Here is a 14037-nt window from a genome sequence, read left to right as displayed (position 1 = left end):
TCTTCCACAGCTTCAGATGTGTTTGGTGACTTCTGGACACTACCTAACCAATTAGAAAAAAACTCCCAGGGTAAACATTCCAACTTTTGCAGCACATCCTGATTGCCTTACTGTAAACAATTCCACAGTCCACATGATTGAGTAAAATCCAACATTGCCGCTCACTTCTGCCCTTAGAGGTGGATAGTTTTCCCAGCCAGATATGTGCCTGTGGATAGTGGCAGTCGCCTCCTACTCAACCACACCAAAATGGTCTGGGACCAGCTCCCCCTTCCACTGGGCTGGTGCCAAGCACAGAGGCCCCAGTGAACAAAGGCTTCTCTTGACCAGGTTACCCTTTACACTTAACTATGAATTGACAGGCCTCACCCTGGTTCCTTTTATGTTAATAACGTTCCTGAGCGCTCACCAGCTATCCTTCTTGAGCTGTGTGGAGTCACATACTTCACAGCCAGGCCTTCCTGTCAAAAGGGCTAACAAATGCTTCTGCCCTAGGAGCAGTAGTTCGGCCTCATTAATTGAAAGCATTGACAGGGCCAGCCAATAGCAGTCTAATGCTAATTAGTCTATTGGAGGCAGGTACACAGTGTCTACTTATTTAAAAGTTAGTTTTCTAAAATATTTATCATAAAACAGACCATCAGGGAATTGAATTGTTAAGAAATATTAAAAACAGTAGTTGAATCATTTCAGTTGAATATTCTAGTTGGCAGATATCATATTTTATATGAACTTTAGTTTTCCCCATAGGAAAAGCGACAGCCCTTACAGTGAAAAAGGCTTTTGGGAGCTTGTTGTAGTAATTACATGCCAACACTAAATTCCTGCATGTACTGCTTTTAAATACTAGACTCCCTAACTATGTGGACTAGAAGGCCTATTAGCGGTGACTTGCTTAATATTTAAAAGTAGGGTTCTCTCCTGTCAAAAAGGCTTAGTTTGACAGGTCTATCTAGAGGTTCAAAACCTGCAACCATCACACTACACAGGTAGCATTTACTAAAACATTGGTGTGAGAGCTGCGGGACTCTCACCAATAACAAAAGAAAAAAGAAAAAAAGAAAAAATATTTGGGTGGTCTCAAAAAGTACACATTATCAGTAGTCACTGAACTAGTTTGTATGTGGGTGTGCTCCTTGTAAAAGGGCAAAAGGCTGTCCTTCACAGTGAAGTTAGCCAATGGCTGTAGTATGCAGACCAATTTCCCTATGCTTTTATGCTGTAGTGGGTAAAAGAAAAGTGTGAAAGATGCAACAAACCAATGTATGAAGAGGGTTTTCTAAAAACTCCTATTAGTAAGTATATTATGTAAATAATTTTACTAAAATCCAAAGGTCTTGTACACCATACCTCAGAAACAATGTCAGAAGATTTAGCATAAAGCCTTTTTACCTGAGTAATTCTTGATCCGGAAGTTAAACGCAGGGCAACTGCAGTTTCATTTCCAGAAACAGGGACTCCGTCTAAACATATAAGCTCCTTCAGTCGTCCAATAGCAGTCAAGCGCACCAAGACTGGCTTGTAATAAACAGAAACATTAGTTAACTTTAATGATTCACAGAGGGTTACACCACTGCACTTGCTGTGCAAATGTAACATGCATTTCAAAGTCCATGGTCAAATTGACAGTAGTCATTTATGCCATAGATGGCTTTAATACAGCTTTCAATATTTAAAATCTAAAACGTATACTGGATGACTAGTTATTTGCATAGTTCGCTTTATAAAGGCTTTCTAGATTTAAAAAAACATGAAGCATATGAGTAGTTTCTAGGATAGCCCCTTACATTTCGAATACAACAGTTGTTGGACATACCAAAACATACACAATGCAAACCACTTCCAGTACAACTCTTGGCACTGTGACCATTGACAATGACAGTGGTGACAGTGGTGGCAGAAGACCATAGGCCTTCATACTCAAGAAGTCATACGAGAAGGAAGAGTGTTCAGTGACAGAAAATTAAAATGGAGGAGGTGTCTTGTAGTGGTCATCTAAAAATAGAGATAGTGGGGAAGGGACTGTGGGGGTTTGGAGGGAAACATATACAAGTCCCTTTCCACTCACCCTCGCACAATCTGGTAGTTTTGATGGTGGTAGAAAAGAGTAAGGATACCTGCAGTTAGAAAGCAGCAATGGAAGGAGGGCTCCAATTATACAAGTTGTAGAGTTCGTCATGGAAACAAGAGTTCAAGAACCGTTCTGTTATCTACATTCTTTCACTGACAAACAACCAAAGACCAGAAAAGTGATATCAATTATATTCGCTTATTCATTATTTACTAGTAAGTTGATAACAATAAATAATTGTTTATCTAACATTTAAAGTGGTATCAGATTTTCCATTCCTTCACTAACTACGTTTTGGACAAATCTGAGGAAACGAAATGTCAGGTAATGATAAACAAAATAAGGAGCAGTAGTAAAAAAAAAAAGGATGGAAAATTAAAAAGATATCTGGGGCCACAACAATGGGGCATTATAATATTCCATTAAAACAATTAAATGTTACAGACACTGTTGCTATTCAATTGTAAAATGCTGTTGCATGGGAATGAAAGATATATAAGATGTGCTAAAAGGGTTAAAAAAAAAGAATAGCTTCGGGCTCAAAAGTCCATCATCCTACTGATTTAATTGATTCTGCCAAACTCGCTATGCCTTTCTAACTGAGAGACTCATCTTACAAGTGTCCTGGTAGTTGGGCTCCACTATGTGGCCACATCCCTCCCGCAGATGAGTATTTGACTCTGATGGAAAAAGGAGTTTACCCCCATGTAAATATCCTTGTAAAATAAGTTAATTTATTCCTTGTGTCCAAGCCAAGACATTAGTGTCATAGTTGTGAGAAATTTGAATTCACTTATATTTTTTTACATTAATAACAATGTGCAGAATGTAGTTTCACACTTGAGTATGTGTGTACACACTGATCTAGTATGATAGCTTCCAAAACAAGTTTCCTATGTTGTGTAGAAGTGTGTTTTCCTGACCCTTGTTAATTAGGTCTCAATTTGGGCATAGCAGCCATCTTTTTCAAAATGAATGTCACACCTTGCATGTATCATTGTTTGTTATCTCTGTAGCACCCAGTCAAGTATAATCCTGTTTATTTATTTCCATTGCTATTGTTCATGCTGTTTTTTTTTTATTTTTGCCGGCTCAATCACAAAACTGCAACTATTGCTTCAAGGTCTTTCCACTAGCTTACTGTACCATTTTCATTCATAGTAGCTTGCCGTTGTTTGTGTATTCAGCTTGTTCCACCATCCCCGGGTGGCAGTAGAATAGAGTGGGCAGAATAATTATTCATGTAGTGGAACAGTGCTTAGGAGTTAAGGCAATTTGATGCTCAAAGGGACTGCGCTCTGATTTGCTGTGAAAGTAACATATTCGATCATTCCACAATAAATTTGGAGTTTTGCTAATTTGCCAAAGTAATTTATAAAAAAAAACTTGATTTTTGGGGGGGGGGGGGTGGGTAGTCAGAGATTTTTCCCGTGCTGTTAGGGATTCGGTCCATTTCTCTCTTGATTTTCCTGCCCACTTGGGACTTACAATCAGCTTGATTCTGCATTTCTTTTTAATGCCCATATTGCTGAGAGCCTTCATGGCATTAATTATAATTGTCTTATTTTTGAGTTTTGTAATAAAATCATTGAATTATTCCGCTAATCTAGAACTCAGTTATTGAGTGGGCCCTTTTACTTACTTGACTGTTTCCTGATATTTTTTATGTGCTGTGAGGCGCTTGACCTCAGGGACACACTGCCTCATGAAACGGAGGTTTAACATAATCTCCGATTCATTGAATTTTGGGTGTGCTGTTGAGGTTAATTTTGTGGTATCAAAAATTGTGAGTTCCCCCTGCGCCGACATAGGTGGCACCTGGTTGTTAGCCATGGGAACATGCTTGTCTATTACATCATGTTTATAAAGTGGACAAAAGGCCCAGGCTGGTAACTCTATGCATTCAGCAAACACTGGGAGCACTTACATCACATTAGCTTGTGAGAGCAATCTGTTTGTGTAGCATGATTGCACTGTAAATATAGGATGTGTTCGGAGGGAACCCTTCTGTGTGCAACACTAAGAAGGAGGACTGCTAAGTTAGACTGTAGCAGGCCTTTATAGCTGCTGCCTCCTACTCTCTTTCTACAGGTCCATGCACTCTTTGCTGCTTTCTTTCTCTCGTCAGAGACAAATGTAGCTAAGGTTGTGTAGGAGGCTGGCTTAGTGTATGGTGCACACGTATGTAAGTGGAGCACCTTGCACTAATCCAGACAACCCTTATGGTGATTTTAGACAACCTTAGAAAGCTGTTTAAGTGGTACCTGTGAAGAGCACCCTTCAGGCTTAGTCCAGAAGAAGTGTGAAGCAGCTTGTTTTACCAGTACTAGTCATATAGTGTAGGCTAAGTGAAAAAGAACCACACAGTGCAGTTATAAAAATATGTATTTATTATAAGCACTCACTAACACATTGCAATATCTCCTCCCCGGAGATATAATCCCAATACACACAATACTTCAGTAATAGAACACATAAGTAGCACAATAAACAGTGGTCTCCAGGGGGAGATAATACCATATACTAAGAAAGTGGAATGCGACCCACAATCTAAGTTGACACTGGACCCAGAAGACGTAGAAGTGTTGGGGACCCAAGGAACCTAAGTACCCAGGAATCCCACGGAGGCAGAGTGGGAACATGACCGTGTGATCAACACAAGTCAATGAGGAAGTCACGGTTGCAGTTTTTAAGAAGAAGGACCCTTCCCAGAGGACCCTGAAGAAACCCACTGAAAGGTTGGAGAGTCACCCCACCTGTGGATACCTCAGGAACCAGGATACCTACACCAGGGAAGCCGGGTGCATATGTGTGAAGTGAAGTCGGAAACCAACGTAGACCACAATGGAGGCTTTCAGCATAGTTGCCAGTGGCGAAGAAGCTGAAAGAGTCAGGTGGAACCCAAAGGTGGGTTCAGGATGAGAGGTATCTGCAAGTAGAAGGGATATAGAAGAGGAGGGGGGCGTGGCTAACGAGCCACAATGGCAGACGCAACCTTGTAGAGCTCCGCTACCTTCTCCCCGAGTTATCCTGTCACCGGAGATCCTGAGGTGCTGCCCTGTTCCAAATACCGGCAGAGAAATGTGAGTGGCGGTGAGCCGGGAGGGCCGCGGGGCTCGCTCTCGGAGCTGCGGTGGCCGGAGATAGATGCAGGGCAGAGGTACATACTGTGCGAGGATGAGTGGCTGGCAAGGGAGATCCCCCGGAGGCAAACGGTGCAGCGTGGATGCGGTGGAAGGGGCTGCGGGCGTACCGACATTGAGGCGCTGGGGGCGCTGGGCAGCGCCCTGCGACGAACTGCCGCTGTGGGGGGCGCCCCAGTGAAGGGAGACTTGAAGGCCAGCCCGGTGAGCGGCGCACTCGTGCATTGTGATCTGCGGTGGTGATTAGCTACGGACGCCTGCCGGGGGCTGAAGAAATCCGCACGCTCGCGGACTGCTGGGTGCCGTTGGAAGGCGCGGGACCTGGGCGGCGGCGGCCATTTTGCGCCCTGCCTGTTGGGGTTGCACAACGCGGGGCGCCACGGGTTGCAGGACACGGACAAGGCCGCAGGATGACCCGGAGGCGGTTGGATCGCGGCGGGAGAGGCCGCGGAGGACCCCTTTGCCGTGAGAGAAGGAACGGGTAGAGGTGACCCCCCACGAATGCCCAGCGCTGCCAGCTGAGTGCAGCGCGGGAAGCAGGGCTGAGTGGGGAGCCCGAAGACCTTCGTCATCGTGGGACATACATAGTTGTGGGCCCGCCGCCACAGCGCCTCAGGCTGGAAGAGGGAGTCGGCGGGGAGCGCTGGGTAGCGGTTACTGTTGTCCCGGTGCGACGCCGCGAGCGCTGAGCCTGCGATGGGCACTGCTGGCCATGCTGCCGTGGGAGGCTGAAGGACTGACGCCTGCAGTGAAGAGAAGTCGGTGGAGGGCGAGGCTATATTTGGAGATCTGCCCCGTGGGGGGTGCCACTGCCTCCATCTGCGGAGCTCCTGCCTGGCCGCTGCCTGCCGCCTCGGGGTGCGGTTGCCCCTTGAGCACCAAGGTGTGCTGCCCCGTCTGGCTCCTGCCGGGTGCCATACCGTGGAAGACGAGCAGGGGGGCTGGATCGTGGTCCCCGAATGAGGAAGCGCCCGCGCCTGCTATACACTGCGGACACGGAGGGCAGTGTCGGGGAGCGCAGGTGAGCGCCGGCCAGCCTCTAGAACCAGTCGTGGGCTCCACTGGCAGATTCTGCCTGTGGCTGGACGCGTATGGAATTTTCTGTGACGACGGAACCTGAGAGCCTTCACTGGGGGCGCTGGCTAAGCGAACATCAACTACAGACCGGCTGCCACTGTCCTGGGGAGGTGGGCGAGAGGACGTCGCGGGTGCACCTAGTCTTCTGGCGATTGGTGGCGGATGCCCACGGCGCAGCAGCTGGTGATGGGCCGCATGCGCGCCAGGCTGCAGCAGGGCCCGCTGCAGGCACCGACTTCTGATCGCACCCGCCATCAAGAAGGGATGGAAGAGGGATCAACATCGTCTGCGGCGCTGGCGGCCAAGATGGATTCTGTGCTGGCTGCAGTGGAGAGAATTGGGACAACTCTGGAGCACACTAGGACGTCACTGGAGAACCGCATAGATAAAGTCACTTCCGACCTTAAGCTCCTCCACGTGGACCACTGTAAACTGGCCGACACGGTCACCACCCAAGGGCAAACACTGACAGAACTACAGCCAGTCACTCGCAGTCACGCTGCTGCTCTACAAGACATGTTGGATCGTATCCACGCCCTAGAGGACAGGGCGGAAGATGCAGAAGGGCGCTCCCGTCGCAATAATGTTCGCGCCGTGGGCCTGCCGGAGGGAGAGGAGGGGCGAAACCCGGAGCAGTACGTGGAGGACTGGCTACGCACAGTCATGCCACCAGGGAAGCTGTCAACCCACTTTGCGGTGGAAAGAGCTCATCGTGTGCCTGCCCAAAAGCCACCACCAGGAGCCCGGCCGCGCCCATTCCTGTTAAAGCTGCTGAATTACAGAGACAGGGATGCCATTCTCAGAGAATTTCGTAACCTGAGTGGTCTCTCAGTGAGCGGCAGTCAAGTGATGCTTTTCCCGGACTACACCGCGCTGGTGCAGCGCCGCAGAAATAATTACATGGCAGTGAAACGCCAACTTCGTGAACTGGCGTTGCCGTACTCGCTGCTGTTCCCTGCTAAGATGCATGTGGTGGATAAAGGGAAGACGCATTATTTTGACTCCCCTGCGGAGGTCTGGAACTGGCTAGAGGAGAAGGGACTATGGACGGGGCCGAGACCGGCTGACCCAGGGGACGGAGCCCGCCCAAGTAGGAGAGACGGGCGTCGCAACGGCGCAGACAAACACGCGAGATGCCGGTGCGGTCAGCGGCCCCAACGCCGGAGAAAATGCGGCAGGAGCGTCAAAATGTACTGCAGGCGGTCACGACACTTGCCAGTCCGAGTCAGGTAGACTCATTGGATATGGAGGAGCGGCCCGAGGTGCTGGTGAGCAGGTCACCGTCACTGTCGACTACACACTCTGAAGATTTCGGTGGGCCGGTGGTTACCCCACAGACTGCGGATGGTATCCTGGACTGAGAGATGGCCTGGGGACTACCGCTCGTGCAAGTATCTTGAAGTTGGCTGATGCACATGGGTGGGGAAGAGGGAGAGACTGGGTCCTGGATCTAGCCTAGCAGACCTACCGATCTGGGAGGGGGAATTGTTGCGATCACAGCTGCTCGCCCATGTCGGGTCATCCCAGGGGGGAACAGTAGACGGGAGTGGTTCCTGGGGACATTGCCTGTGCCTCACTGGTTTCACCACACACCACTGGGTAACACTTCTTCGCGGTGCACCACACTTGGAAGACACACGGGGACAGCGATGGCGAGCTTTCATTCACACGCTACTCCCCCCAGCTCACACCCTGACCTAGTTTTCATCTGCGTAGGGTTGTGTAAGTTTGGACGGACACACTTGCGAGGTTCGCCCCAGCCGTTAAGCAATTGCTATTGTTATATTGATATTGTTACCTCAGACCACAGCTCCCTTCCTTTACTACAGCGCATGCCGGCTGCCACAAGCCCCGAGCCCGGTCACCCCAATCACAACACAGCTGCGCTATGACACGCGTTAATATTCTTACGTGGAACATACGGGGAATGCACACTCCCATGCCGAGGTATTCCATTTTCGCCTATCTACAGCGACACTCAGCTGGCATCGCACTGCTACAAGAGACGCACATGACACAGTCCGAGTTAGAGAAGTTGCGAAGGCGCTGGAGAGGCTAGGTGTACGGCACAGTGTACTCGGCACACGCCAGGGGTACCCTTGTGTGGGTCAGAGCGGGCGTTCTGTTCGTTAGCGAAGACGTGTCTGTGGACACTGAAGATAGGTACACACTGGTACGGGGAACGCTGAATGGCCAACCTATACTACTGGCCTCGATCTATGCTCCGAATGTCGACCAAATACCCTTCCTCGCACGACTGTCACTGGCGTTGACGCCGTACGCTGGACTCCCCTGGCTGATTGGAGGGGATTTTAACTCTGTCCTAGATGTGCACCTGGACAGGTCGTTCCCTCCGCTCCGTGCGATGTCTGCTGCTTCCACGGCCCGCGCATTGGTTGACTGGCTTTCACAGTGGGGGGTGCTGGATATCTGGCGAGCCCTGTGCCCTGCAGATCGAATTTATTCATATTACTCCGCCACACATGATCTACACGTGCGTTTAGACAGGATAGTGGGATCCCCGGCGCTGCTGCCGCTAGTGGCGAATGCAGAATATTTGGGGCGCACGCACTCTGATTATAACCCCCTGTGGCTTCAATTTAGCTTGGAGGCGGGTCGTCCTCCCATACCCACGTGGCGACTCCAACCTACTGCGCTAGAGGATCCGGAATTTCGCTCCTCAGTGGAAAACGCTCTCCTCTCCTATTACGAACTCAATGAGGACACGGCGAGCGATGCAAGGGTGGAATGGGACGTGCTTAAAGTAGTGATTCGAGGTCATTGTTTAGCAACCACGTGGAATATGCGGAGACAATTAGCGGGGTCGCTTACCCGTCTCGAATCCCGGCTGCTGCGGTACGAGCGGGAGGGGGAGAGGGGCGGTGAACGAACACAGCAGCTGGCAGATCTGCGTGCCAATCACGCTGAACTCATGGAGCGCCTGAGGTGTCTGAATTATGCGGCACACACGGCCCGCACGCACGCCTCGGCTGACAGGGCAGGCCGGCTGCTTGCCTGGCTCTTAAGACAGGAAACCAACCGAATCCCGATCGCAGCGATACGCACGCCGGAGGGAGAGCTCAGGTGCACCCAACGGGAAATTCACAGGGTCGTGGCAGATCACTACACACAGTTGTATCGTGCGCGAGGTCACTGTTCGGGAGACGATCTCGAGCGGTTTATTGGACAGGCACAACTGTCTATGGTCACTGCAGAACATGTGGAGGCCCTCAACTGTCCTCTTACATTGGAGGAGATAGGGGACGCCGTATCCTCCATGGCATCGGGGAAAACTCCGGGCCCAGACGGGCTACCTACGGAGTTCTATAAAACCTACCGAGAACATCTGGTGCCGCACCTCCTCAAGGTATATAGGGCGGCGGTTGAGGCGGGCGCACTACCTCCCTCGATGCGTGAAGCCTATTTGGTGTCTCTACCCAAGCCGGATCGGGAACCAACGGACCTAGGCTCTTACCGCCCGCTAGCGCTCCTTAACACTGACTGCAAGATCCTAGCCAAGGTGTTGGCGGAGCGTTTGGCGCCAGTGGTTTCGCACTCAGTCCACAAAGACCAGAATGGGTTTGTGCCAAAGCGCAGTACGTCCTTGAACCTGAGGAGATTTTTTAGGGTGGCGGCAGACAGTACACGGGAGTGGCCAAGGGCGGGCTGCCTAATATTTGATCTGGAAAAGGCATTTGATTGCCTGGAATGGCGGTATCTCTCGGCGCTTCTGCTGAGATACGACCTTGGCTTGGGGTTTCTGCCAATGGTGGGTCTCCTCTATAAAGATCCTATGGTGCGGGTGCGGCTGGGACCGTATATATCCGACGCCATACCGATCTGTAGGGGAGCCCGACAGGGATGCCCACTGTCGCCGCTCCTGTTCGCCCTGGCGATGGAGCCCCTGGCAGTGACTATACGAGAACGGATGGGGGCTGGCATACCACTGGGGGACGCCGTCAATCAGGTGTCACTCTATGCAGACGACCTGTTGGTATACGTAAGAGACGTCGATGACATCCAACCTCAGCTGGCTCATATTCTGCGTGACTTTACTGCCCTCTCGGGACTCCGGGTGAACGCAAGTAAATCCTGCCTCTATGCGTTCGGCGAGGGGCGACAGGACCCTGGATACATCTTAAATGGCAACAGAGTACAGTGGAGGGGTGACACCTTCAGGTATCTGGGACTTCGCATTTACCGTCAACCGGCGGACCTACTAGATGGCAATCTGGGTAAGGCCTTCACGGCCATTAAATCCCAGGTACGCTTCTGGAACGCGCTGCCGCTCACGGTCACGGGTAGAGTGGCGCTGTCCAAAATGGTGATCCTCCCGCGGCTTCTATATTATTTCGCTAACCTACCTCTTTACGTCCCAGCAACCTTCTTCACTAAGTTGTCACAACTTCTTAGGGACTTCATCTGGGGGAATAGCCGGCACAGGATGTCGCTCAAGAAACTCTACCTCCCCACGGGCCAGGGAGGTTTGGCCGTACCCTGCTTCGAGCATTATTACCTAGCGGCCCAGCTGCAGTGGATAGCGCGCTGGTTCGCGGATAGGGGTCGCAAGGACAATGCGTCCGTGGGCACGCCGTACTCACTTGAGCAGTTGTTGGTGCTCTTCCATCCAGCCTCCAGGAGTGCAATCCCAGCCCCGCTCCTCCTTGCTGTGGCGTATCGCTGTTTCTGCAGGAGCCTATTCCTTACTCGGCACGTGCTCCCGTATGCGCCAGCGCTGCCATTAGAGGGCACCCCCAGTGGGACGGGGCCGCTTACCTCCCTCGCGCTCACACAGTGGCGAGAGGCAGATATTCAGACCCTAGGAGATCTGTACCGGTATGGAGTGCTCCTTTCGTGTGACTTACTTGTGGAGGAGGGGGGACTACCACCGGGACAATTCCTGACTTATCACTCCTTAGTTAGGACTTTGGTTGGTAGGTGGGGAGCCATGGACGCGGAGCCCAGCCAGCACCTTACTATACAGTACTTGCACGTCCTGGGACGAGGCCGCCATCTGATTAGATGGTTTGCAGAGTCGTTGAGGATACACACGGCGATCACCCTAGAGCCGCTCAGGCACAAATGGGAAGTGGGCCTGGGGAGGCAGCTGACAGATAAAGACTGGGAACGCATATTGAAAGGCCCGGTGCGTATACCTAGAAATATGCGCCTCCGACAGATACAATTATTCGTCATACATAGGGCATATCTCACCCCCGCGGCTCTTAACAGCTATTTCCGTCACACGGACGCACGGTGTCCTAGGTGCGCTGAATCGGGGGCTGATCTCATACACATGCTGTGGGGCTGCTGCAAATTACATTCCTACTGGCGTACAATCCATGACTCCTTGCACACTATAACGGGACGGGATATATCATTTGACTGGGTGGTCTACCTACTGCACCACTTTGCAGGACGCAGACAACTAAGGTGACGTCTAGGTTTCTGGATTTAGGGCTCGCGGTCGCAAAGCGCCTCATCACCAGGAGGTGAAGGCGCAAGATCCGCCTCATCCACAAGCATGGAGGCACTCACTTGCTGCATGGGCCGGAGCGGAGGGGACTGCCATCAGACGGGAGGAGACACTAGGGTTGAGGAAGATGCCCATAGCCGCGCAGTGGGAGGAGCTACTTCAGGCACTCAGACATGTTGAGGAGGGAGACGGGAGGGATGAGCAGGCAGCGGGGGGGGTTGACGCCAAGACGGGCAACAGGAGATCCGTCGGAGTGACCTCGTAGGGTTCCACATATGACTTACACCTAGATTGGGCGATGTGGGAATACGCAGCTAAACACACGATTATGTGCCGCACCTTACTCACTGCACATCACCAGGGGAGGAGGGGAATATACGGGGGCAGAGACGGTGATATGAACAACGGAGCTGGTCTAATTTTGAGGTGGTTGAGGTTTTATATGTTTGTTTCATTATTGTTTGTGAAAGTAGATATGGATACGGCTGAGGGACTCAACTGGATATCCTGACGTGCTCATGTATGGGAATAATCGGCCGCACATACCAATGTTTAAGATTTGTACTTCCTTAGGGGTTCCGTACAACTGGGTGGAGTTTCCATGCTGCGACGCAACTATGTTCCTATCATGTGCGCTATATAATGCTGTTTCAACAGGGGAACTCATTTGTCAGTGAACCGAATTCCTGTACTTGTGTTTTTGAAAAATTAATAAAAACAGATTAAAACACACAAAAAAAGAAGGGATATAGAAGAGTCTATGCCACTCAGGAGTGACCAGGAGGCACGGAAGACCAATGTCCACTAATGTTGGAAGATGCAAGAGAGTTGACGGGGACCTTGGTGCTGTAGCTGTGCGGACCAGGTGATGCTGTGGAAGACCAGCAGCTGTTAATGAGCTGTTACACATCGGATGTCAAGAGCCAGGTCCAAGGGACTCACCAAGTGCAGGTAAGTCAGAGTAGGCCCCAAGCAAACAGGGGAGCCCACAGGAGCCAAAGTAGACCCGCAGAGGACCCACGGGCTGAAGAAACAGGATTAGCAAGAGGACCTCGAGCAGCTCACCAATGGTGCAGGCCCACGGTGCAGACAATGCGGTGAGGATGAAGATCTTGGTAGTAAGAGATGCTGGAGGCTGAAATTTCTTAGAGCCCAAAGATCTCTGGAGAAGAGAGTCAACAAGCCTTGGCAATGGCAGGTTGAGGCGGTGCACAGGAGTACTGCTCCAGTGGTTCCGACGAGAGATTCTGGCTTCAAACTTGCTGTGAAGACAGTGCAGGCCTCCAGGGAGTTGCAGAACCACCACCTGTGTTGCTGAACCTTTTGGAGTCTGTGGGAGCTCAGGAACAGCAGACTGGTCTGCATCGTTGGGGTGCCTGCAGATGAAGGGGATTGACACTTCACTCCAAGAGAGATTCCTTTGGCTGTCTTGGATATCCACAGGCCTAGAGAAAAGCCTGTATGGAGCACAGATGAAGCAGAAGACTGGCAAGACAAAGAGACCAGGAGCAGCAGGACTCTTCCTGTGCAGTCTTGGTTCCCAAACCAAAGTCTAAAGTGCCCAGACAATTGAAGATGAAGTGGTTTCGGATCTGAATCTTGTCCCACGACGAATCTAAAGAACCACCCACAGGTAAGCCCTTAAGTACCTTAAAGAAAGGGTTGGGATGATTCAGGGGTCCCTCCCAGAGTAGGGGTTGGACAGTGAGGAGGATACTCTCATGCCCTTTGTCCAGTTTCACACCAGAGAGGGAGCCAACAGCTCCCTGAAATGGTTCTAACTAGACTATGCAAGGAGAGCACCAAATGTGCCCTTCAAAACAGTCTAGTGGCGCTGGCAAGCCCCCCACACTGGCCCCATACACAAAGTGCTGTCTGGGAGGTGGTCACAGCTCCCTGTGACAGGACACCTATTGTCCTGCCTTTCCTCGCTCAAGCTTGGCTCAGCAGCAGGAGGGCAGAACTGTGTCTGTGGTCGGCAGCAGCCATACTTTGCTGTCAGACTCTGGAAGACTGGTACTGGGAGCACTAAGGGCTTCCCAGAGTGGCCCCACAGGGCATGGAATCCTACCTCCAACACTGTTTGACAATGCGCAGCAGATTTTTATGCAAAGCACTATCCATCGTGAGATGATATGTTTCTGCACAGTCTTTCCCTCCTTTGCCCCGACATACCCAACGAACAGTTGATCATCCATCCAGAACATTTATGTACGATCATGGTAGAACAACAATGCTCTTTTTGGGTCCAGGCAGTGCAGTTTCTCCTC

The 14037-nt window shown here is 51.0% G+C and overlaps 1 protein-coding gene across 1 annotated transcript in view; it reads right to left on the bottom strand.

The window, feature by feature from the left end:
- LRRC9 (leucine rich repeat containing 9) overlaps positions 1-14037 on the bottom strand; it is a 597819-nt gene that overhangs the window by 280067 nt on the left and 303715 nt on the right. The window contains exon 19 of the mRNA XM_085626156.1: positions 1393-1518. Coding sequence (XP_085482282.1) covers positions 1393-1518 — 126 coding nt within the window. The remainder of the gene's footprint in view (positions 1-1392; positions 1519-14037) is intronic.

This window comes from Triturus cristatus, chromosome 9, assembly GCF_964204655.1.
Source record: "Triturus cristatus chromosome 9, aTriCri1.1, whole genome shotgun sequence".
Lineage (NCBI taxonomy): Eukaryota > Metazoa > Chordata > Amphibia > Caudata > Salamandridae > Triturus > Triturus cristatus.
The sequence above is the reverse complement of the archived record's forward strand: the minus strand, read 5'-3'. Positions and strand labels throughout refer to the sequence as shown.